This window comes from Pinus tabuliformis, chromosome J (assembly GCF_031772625.1).
Source record: "Pinus tabuliformis cultivar Carrire ecotype Pingquan chromosome J, CPIR1, whole genome shotgun sequence".
Lineage (NCBI taxonomy): Eukaryota > Viridiplantae > Streptophyta > Pinopsida > Pinales > Pinaceae > Pinus > Pinus tabuliformis.
In genome coordinates, this window is record NC_142295.1 from 222,450,693 (window position 1) to 222,460,838 (window position 10,146).

Consider the following 10,146-nt stretch of genomic DNA (forward strand, 5'->3'; position numbering starts at 1 on the left):
GGTATTTAATTTATATGGCTACACTACTCTAATAAGGTAAATATATTTGGGTTTTGGATGTTGCCTAATTCATATATATTGCATTGTGAATGGTGATGTTAATATGATAATAATAATGGTGATTTTAATCTAATAATAAGAATAATGATGTTAATCTAATAATCAGAAGAGAAAGTCACAAATCTAAAAATTGCTAATTTTCTAATTTGAGGATTTCCATGATAAATTTTTATGTACTGTGTGAACTATTGATTCATTTTCTATTTTTCTCAACAAATTATATACTATGTTTCACTTTACATGTTTAAAACTTATATTATATGGTCTCTTCTAATGAATTTTATGTGCCATTAAGTAATATGATTTGAGGGTTTGATTTTTTAACATAAATAGATCAAATTATACTTTTCCATAAGTTCATGGATGCTGAATTTTATGTGCCATTAAGTAATATGATTTGAGGGTTTGATTTTTTAACATAAATAGATCAAATTATACTTTTCCATAAGTTCATGGATGCTAAAGAAAATTCTCTTGACAAATCTTGCTTTAATGATTGAAATTTCCTCATCCTACTTAGTGAACCACTACTGAGTTGTAGTGTGATATAAAGTTATGATAAAATGATGAACAGTTGAAAAATATATATATATATATATATATATATATATATATATATATATATATATTGCTAGAGATGTATTATAATGTTTAGTATGAGAGAGATGTATAATTCATTATGTGTTCAAAGTAGTGTTATACATGTATATTTTTTAAATAAAATAGAATATGTGTTGAATGAAAAAAAACAATAATTATTATAATAAAAAACAAAAAAATATTTATATATTTAGTTAATTTAAATTAAAATCACTATTAATATTAAAGAAAAATATAAAAGAAATGTGTAATTTATTTCAAATTTACAATAGAATTTAAATTTGGTGTTTGAAGCATTATATATTAAAAATAAAAAAACATTACCATAAATAAGATATATCAATATCCATATTAACTAACATAATTTTATATAATTTTTGTTATAATTATACTAATTTTATAAAGTAACTAGAGGTAATAGATTCTGATATTTTGACTTTCCAATAAAAGGAAAATGTGTAATTCATTTATTTTTTAAAGTATTTCAATGTAGATCTCAAATTATATATATATATGTGTGTGTATGTAAAAATCATATTTTAATATTAATCATAAATAACATATCTTAATATTTTAGTTGACCTATAATATTTAGGAGATATTGCAATGTGAGTTATAGAAAAAATATTTCAATATTGAGATTAATTAAAATATTTCAATATTAATTATATAGATGAACAAATAGAATAATAGTATATATATAAAATAAACATATATATAATAAACATATAAGAAGATATTTATTTTAAAATATTTTAATGTATTTATATTATATAAAATGATCGATTTCTTTTTTTTTATATATATAGTTAAATCATTTCAATGTGAGTCATATACATTAAAATATTTTATAGACGAACAAATAGAATAATAGTATTAAACAAAGTCTTTCTGTAAAAATCACATGAGAGAATTTTTTGGCCGATGCATTTCGAACCAACAAGTGTGGTTCATCATCAGGACTAGATGAAGAGGCAGACCTATATAAGCGTTTGCCATGGTATGCCTCTTTATCCAGTCCTGATGATGAACCACACTTGTTGGTTAGAAACATGTCGGCCAAAAAATTCTCTCATGATTATGGATCACAGAAGCTTGAATACAAAAATTACTACCCTATACAGAAGGGCCACTGCTATTAAAGTTCATCTCTTTGAATGATCTCAAGTAAGGGTTTCCAAGGTGAAGACAGATCTGGCTTTTCTAAGACGTAGAGACTCTTCCCTTGTTCCTCGCTCAGATTAAGCACCCTCTTAACTAATTAAGCCTTTGCCATGGTCTGCCTCTTCATCCGGTCCTCATGATGAACCACACTTGTTGGTTCGAAACGCCTTAGCCAAAAAATTCTCTTATATGATTTTTACTGAAAGACTTTGTTTAATTCATTATAGATTACAAAAACTTGAGTACAAAGAATAATAGTAATTATATATATATAAATATAAATATAAACCTAAACATATAAGAAGAAATTTATTTTAAAATATTTTAATGTATATATATTATATAAAGTGATCCATTTTTTTTTATAGCTAAATCATTTCGGTGATATAAAATAAAAATAAAAAGATATAATTCTATCTAAGTTCATGATGGATTCTATAAATCAAACATATAAATAAAATCAATAAAACATATAAATAATTAATATATAAAACACATATATAGTATATATGTATGGAACACACATATATAGTTGATGGATGGAACCTGAATCCTTCTCAACTTTTAATAAAGTTAATATCAACTATCAACAAAGCCAATATCAAAATGAATTTAAGTTACTCAATACAAGTTTTAAAAACCAAAATAAAAAATTATAATATTTATTATTTAACAATAATGTATTTATAAAAAATAATAAAAAGGATTACAATGTTTATAATATAAAAATAAAATAAAATACAAAAGATTATAATGTTTTTAATATAAAAAATAATATATTTAAAAAATAATAAAAAGTTTATCAGGTTTATAATTTGACAGTAAAAACTTTAAAAATAATGTTTTGAAATATATAAACATTATTAATATCAAATTGCAAATGCTTTCGTGTTTTGATTGCTTGAAACATTATTAATATCAAATTCCCAAATTATATTTATATATTTCGAAATAAATCACGCTGATATTGACATCAACGGAAGTAATCTGTCAATGGAACCCATCGACTGAACCAGCGAATGCGAAATGATGCCTTATCCTACCAACCTCTCGGATTTAGGACCGAACAATACCTTAACCTAAATTTACAACATAATCTATGAGCGAGATAGGCCCAGTGTTGCTTACTTCCTCATACAAAAATTTAGCTCAACGGTCAAGACGGGTCCCCTACTGTTACAGCACATCCAGCTCGCTTACACTCTACAGTCCTCTGACTGCTACGGTACGTTAGCTCTTCTCACTACTATTTAACCGAGGACTTTCGTCTGTAAAATCCACACAGTGGAGTATCCATTATTAGTAGTACAGCTTTTGCTGTTAAGCTACGGAGATGAGCAGGATGGAAGCGATGGGAGTAGAAGGCGGAGAACAAGAGAGCAGGGATTATGAGGATCATTCCGCCGCCCCTCTTTTGGATTCGCTAGAATTGAAGCGGTGGTCGTTCTACAGAGCCACCATGGCTGAGTTTGTTGCTACGCTGCTTTTCCTCTACATAACACTCACAACCGTTGTTGAAAACAAACGGAGCAAAGGTACCTGCGGCGGAGTGGGGTTGTTGGGAGAAGCCTCCGCTTTCGGAGGAATGATCTCCGTGCTCGTATACTGCATATCGGCAATTTCAGGTATAAGAATCCAAGTGCATTCCTGCAGCTTTGATCATAATCTGATTTCATATTTCATATATATATAATCAATGCGTGTGTCCAGGGGGTCACGTCAATCCAGCTGTCACGTTTGCACTGTTTCTTGCCCGCAAGGTCTCTCTTCCTCGCGCCCTATTGTACATTGTAGCTCAATGCCTGGGTGCCCTCTGCGGAACTGCCCTTGTGAGGGGCATGCAGGGGAGCTTTTTTGCCTCCACCGGAGGAGGATCCAACTCTGTATCCACCGGTTATTCCAAGGGAAGTGCCCTTCTCGCGGAGATGATTGGAACGTTCGTGTTGGTTTACACGGTCTTCTCTGCAGCAGACCCCAAGCGCAAAGCCCGCCACTCCCACATCCCTGTACATAACACAAATCATATTCCACCCTGAAACTCTTTCTCTCTCTATATATATGAACCTTGGTGTTATGAAATATTCATTCACTGATGGAAATTTACTAATATGAAAAGTGGTTAATGCAGGTTTTGGCTCCACTTCCAATTGGGCTTGCTGTATTCTTGGTCCATTTGGCAACCATTCCCATCACAGGCACAGGCATCAACCCTGCCAGGAGCTTTGGGCCCGCTGTGATATACGGCCATCAAAAATCATGGGACGACCTTGTAAGATTTATCTATAATTCTCTGTTTGGAAGCATTGCATTTTACTGATCTAAATAACCTCAAAGGAGATTTATATTAATAGAAATGAAATTTGATGGTGACTTGTCGTTTAATGGATTGAATGCATCAGTGGATATTCTGGGTTGGTCCACTGATGGGAGCTGCGGTTGCTACGGCGTATCACCAGTACCTTCTAAGAGCGGGTGGTTTTGGTCTGAAAAACTCGGAATCGTTGCGTAGCCACCTCAGCAGTGTAATATAGAATGAAAAAATCACAGGCCATCTCTTATTATCCCACATTGCAGTTTGATAAGTGGGCATTATATTGTAAGCTGTGGTGATAAAAACAAATATTGATAAATACCATGAATATAATGCTGCCGTTTTTAACACCTCCCTTTGTGTTGTTTAAATCTTCATTCTCGGAAGCCTTATTAAATGTAAATCTTCGATCTTCATTAAGTCTAACTCTGGATCATTTATTGTCAAATTAATTTCATACACTGAACATTTTGCTGGTGTTTTTTTGTGTAAAGCTTCAGTCTTCGAAGACTTTTATATCTCTTAAATGTAATTATCGATTATTAGTTTTCTGTATTGTTAATATAATTTTAATGATAAACTATCATAATTAAATGACATAACATTTCTAATAATTCCCAGAGGCTTTTGATCTTTTTATGTCTAATTTTCAAGTATTACTTGTTAAAATACTTTTAATTAAAAGCTATCATAATTAAATGGCATAACATTTCTAATCAATCTCATAAGCCTTTAATCTTTTTAAGTCTAATTTCTAAGTATTATTTGTTAAAATAATCAAATTCAGTCATAATTAAATGGTATAACGTTTCTCATCAGGATCTGCGCTAAGCATCAATCCCAACTGAAGTCCTGACGACGGAATGAACATAAAATTAATTAATCTAGTCTTCAAAAGCGTTGGGTAAACTTTCCATAAAAACGTCGAATGTAGCATAGATTAACTATTAACATTAATGAAATCCATATCAAAGAGTTTAAATAACAAATAGAATTTGAATGATAAAGGGTTTATCTATATATATATATAATATTCTAATATCAGGAAAAAGTAAGGGAATTGTTAGAGCTGTACCTTATTATTGAGGAGGTTTGGGTTGAGTACCAGGGATGTTTCTAAATTTTCGAGTCTAACACAACTGTTTACGAATCAAACTAATTTTTTTTTTTCAGTTTTAAACCTAAACATGACTTCAATATTTATTAACAAATATTTTAAACTTAATATATTTATAATTTAAACTAATTCAATAAATTCAATTAAATAAATATACATAGTTTATTTAGAAATAGGATTTTTTAAAATTTCTATTTGGTCTATAAAATAAATATAGAAATATTTTTTATTATATATATAAATTAATTAATAAAAAAATTCTTGATCATTTTCTTTTTTCTATCTCCACTAATATTACAAATTCTAACCATTAATTATGCGCGTCCCTCCTATTGGAGTTGGCCACTTTAATCATTTTCTTAATTAATCTTTTTGATTGGATGGCCTAAATTGAAAGATGCAAGTATATTCTCGTAGTCGTCACTATATCAATGGATAGAATTCACACCACTAACTTACTTGCATGTCTAAATCACATGTTTAAAGCATACTTAAATCCAATGATATAGTCGTCAATATATCAATGGATAGAATTCACACCACTAACTTACTTGCATGTCTAAATCACATGTTTAAAGCATACTTAAATTATTTTTTTATAAGGAATAATTAAAAATTTACTGTACCTCTTGTTGATAACCAGGTATGTTGATTAGTGAGAAATGTATTTAAAAAAATTATAAAATATATATTCCAACCGGCATTGATTCTAAAACGTATGTCTGTTTACATTCTTAAACTTATGCATCTTCAACCATTTTCCAAGTGTTTTTCCAGCTCTAAGAAATATATTTAAAACAAATTATAAAACATATATTCAAACCCAATTCTGAAACGTATGTCTATTCACATTCTTAAACTTATGCGTCTTCAACCATTTCCCAACTCTTTTTTCCAAAGAACAGGTGTCCATGAATTTCACCATTCCACCCATCGTTCCATTAATCCGTAATGGAAATAACTCTCCCACTCCATTCCCGATAGAATAACAACACCACTCAATCTTGAGCGTTTCAAATTGTCATTAAATATTTATTGTACTTATTATTCATTACCATTCCATATATTATAATCAAACGCTCCGTGGATGCATGCATTCCTTTGTTAGCACTTAGGGTTGTTGGAATTGTTGAAGGAATACTAGAATGCTAGAAGGATTACTCTAAAGATTTGAAGGGCTTCTCTCAGCTTCTATCTGGTAAAAAAGGTGACAAATCTTTCATAGCCTTCGTTTTCTCTACCTACTATTTTTTCAGGTTTCAGCATTGGAGAAACGCTTTCTTAGTGATTGCATTTTTAATTGTTTCCATCCTCTCCTGGTTGTCTCTAATAATTTGGTGTAGTTGGTGTCTGATTGAATTATTCTCCAAGTTCTGATGTTAAATTTCATTACATGAAGGAAATAAGGAATGAAAGAGTTTGGGAAATGAAGTAGCTATGCACCTAGTATGATCAAAGGATTCATAATGAATAGACAATAAGAGGCACCATCTCATCTTACAGGTATCTACACATTTCCGTTCCGTGATATTTTTCTCTACCTACTATTTTTTCAAGTTTCAACATTGGAGAAATGCTTTCTTATTTATTGCATTTTTAGTTGTTTCCATCCTCTCGCAGCTGTCTCTGATAATTTGGTGTAGTTCGTGTCTGATTGAATTATTCCTTAAATTCTGATGTTAAATTTCATTACATGAAGGAAAGAAGGAATGCGAGAGTTTGAGAAATGAAGTAGCTATGGAGAAGGTGCAGAGAATCAAGTATGATAGAAGGATTCATAATGGATAGACAATAAGAGCCACCATCTCATCTTACAAGTATCTACACATTTTCCTTCTGCAATATTTTTCCACTTTGATTCAAATGAGATGACTAGCCCATAAAAAAAAGAAGGGAATCGATTGTGTATAAATTCTCCATGATATGACTAGCCCGTAGAAAAAAAAAGGTTTTCGTCTTTTTTTTAAACACTCTCCCAAAATTTATTACTTCTCTGCCATTGATCTTCTCCCGAAAGATCCAGTGGTTCATGGTAGATTTCGAGTTTTCGTCTTTTTTTTAAACACTCGCAAAATTTATTACTTCTCTGCCATTGATCTTCTCCGGAAAGATCCAGTGGTTCATGGTAGATTTCGAGTTGACAAGACAAACAGGGACCGCCTTTAACTGTCAATTATTATAAGACTTTAGTTATTATAAGACTTTAATTATCCAATTCCAATGGGTGCATATTTTAGGTTTAGGTTAAAGTAATAGTGGTGAATTTATTTTAGTTATATGTTTTAAATATGTATGTAATGTAACTGAGCTAAATAATTTCTGGTTGGAATTTGAAAAAAAAATAATTGACTCAATCATAATGAATCTAAAAATATAAAATTAAAATTATATTTTGTTTAGTCGACCATAAGTCTACTTGTAGTGTATCTCGGCATTTATTTACAGGGCAGTTACTGATCCATTCACTTTGTCATTAATGTCATTGACGTAGGCATAAACAATGGCTTATGAAATCTCAACAATCACCTTGCTGTTCACCTTTTTTACACAATTCTACATGTTTCTTTTAGAACAGGAATGCCTTTGGAATATGGCCAAAACAATGCATTTGTGCTTTATAAATAGAAATTTCCGTGATTCACTAGAGATCACGATCTAACTGAGCCAACGGTCCAGATTAAAATGCATCATTGCAAGTCGCAAGTCACAAGGTTCTTGATCCGAAGCTCCCCTTTGTTAAAGTCCTGATGCGATTTATCGCACCGATCGTTTATCGGCAATCGCTGCTTCCCCATGGCTTAAGGCCTTATCTCCCCCGCCCAAATGCTCTGATGCGATATGTTGGCAGTCGATAATCGCAACTCATGAAGACTTGGGGTCCGCCTTCCTCTTAAAAAAACTTGTGATGCGATAGGTTATGGTTCACGGACCCGACAGTTTACAAAAGTTTCGTGAATAACATTTCAAATCCGGATTTCAAATCTGCTAAGTGTTTGTGCTAATTGTTAGTGTAACTTGGATTTTCGCCTGCAGGACCAAAACCATGTAAATAAACTTCACTGATCTGATATCGATGATCCAATGATGTTCATAGAAAAGGCAACGAACAATGATGTTCATAGAAAAGGCCATGATTTTGATTAACTCTATGTTTTTCTAATATGAATGGTTTACATTTTTTCTTTCGAAATAAATAGAATTATATAATTAATAAATAGAATAATATAATTATGTAAGAGAATAATGATATTTTTGGATTCATAATGATTCGTAATTGCTGAAATAAATGTTTTCAATTTTGGATTCATAATGATTCATAATCCCTCAAACAAATCTTTCAATTTTTTAAAAGAAACTTTAAACACCTTCCTTAATTCATGTTTAAATTCACGTGTTTTTAGATTTTCCGTTGTTTTTAATTTGTCCAAAATTATTTGGAATTACAAGTAAATTTGATTCAAAAAAAAATCACAAGTAAATTTGAGTAAAGATTGTTTGGAATCACAAGTAAAATGTACTTAGCTCCAACCAAAAATTCCTTAACATCTACTTGTTGGACAACCCATTAAGTTCAAGTTATATATCATTATTTTTTTATAACAATGGAGACATATAGAATTAATTGTTTTAGAAAACACATTTTCTTAATGGTTAAGAACATTTAAATTATAACTATTATGATTAGAGTATTATTAAAAATGACATTATTAAGTAAGAAATAGTATTTTAATAAATATTAAGAAATTCAAATAATTAAAAGGAGTTATAAATATATATAATTATGTTGAAAAATCTCACAAACATAAAACATATTACATTTTTTGTTATTTAAATTTCTTAATATTTATTAATTTAACCTCCATATACAAAATAATCACAATCATGTAGATATTAATGTAGTCCATTGGAATGCTTTGATTGTGATATTAATGCAGTCCATTACAAGGATTATCTTATCATATTAACAATCTATTGTTTTATTAATAAATAAGTAAAATGATTCTAGATTAATTCTAGATATGAAAAAAATTATTAATATGTTGTTTTAGAAATTTAGTAATATAATTTTAATTTGATATTTTTCGATTCAATATGAATGAGTCAATTTTTTTTTTTCAAATTTCAAGCAGAAATTATTTAGGTCATTCACATTACATACATAATTAAAACATATAACTAAAATAAATTGACTACTATACACAACAGGTGGCCATGTGATCTTGAATCCAGAAAAAAAACCAAGTTGTTCACCAACTATTTTTTATTGGTTGAAATTTCACTCTAACACAACCATTAACATTTCTTATCCTTAATAAAATGGAAAATTGTGTATAGTAAATTTTGTATTTATGTTAGTTTTAATTTTTTTCAACATTAAATTGTTTTGATGCTTTTTTTTACTATTAGGTGATTTCACTGTTAAAATATCTTAATATTAATTATAAATAACATATTTTAATATTCTAATTGATATATTTCATTCGAAAAATATTGTAATGTGAGTTCTAAAATAAAAATCTCACTATTTGCTTTTATTAAAATAATTCAATTTCAATTATATAGATAGACAAATAGAATAATAACAATTATAAATATAATAAAAAATAAATTAATTAATTGTAGTAGAGTATAAAAGAAATTATTTAAAAATATATTAATAAAATAATATATATATATATATATATATATATATATATTAAAAATATTTTTAATGGTTAAAACATTTTTATGTTACTTCAAGAGAAAAGAGATGTATACACATCATGAATTTTATGCAGTTAATATATGAAACATATATATAGTATATACATATAAATAATTCATATATATATAACATGTATATAGTACATCAGACATATATATGGTTGATAAATGGAATATGGATTCTTTTCCA

The 10,146-nt window shown here is 29.1% G+C and overlaps 1 protein-coding gene across 1 annotated transcript; it reads left to right on the forward strand.

Annotated features, from left to right (window-relative positions):
• The first annotated feature begins 3,121 nt into the window (after nt 1–3,121).
• On the forward strand, nt 3,122–4,531 carry LOC149226508 (aquaporin PIP2-4-like). Its single transcript, XM_089375311.1, has 4 exons — nt 3,122–3,449; nt 3,535–3,830; nt 3,953–4,093; nt 4,224–4,531. Exons 1-4 carry the CDS (start codon nt 3,158–3,160, stop codon nt 4,353–4,355), a joined length of 861 nt encoding a protein of 286 aa, XP_089231437.1. The 5' UTR covers nt 3,122–3,157; the 3' UTR covers nt 4,356–4,531.
• Nucleotides 4,532–10,146: the final 5,615 nt, after the last annotated feature.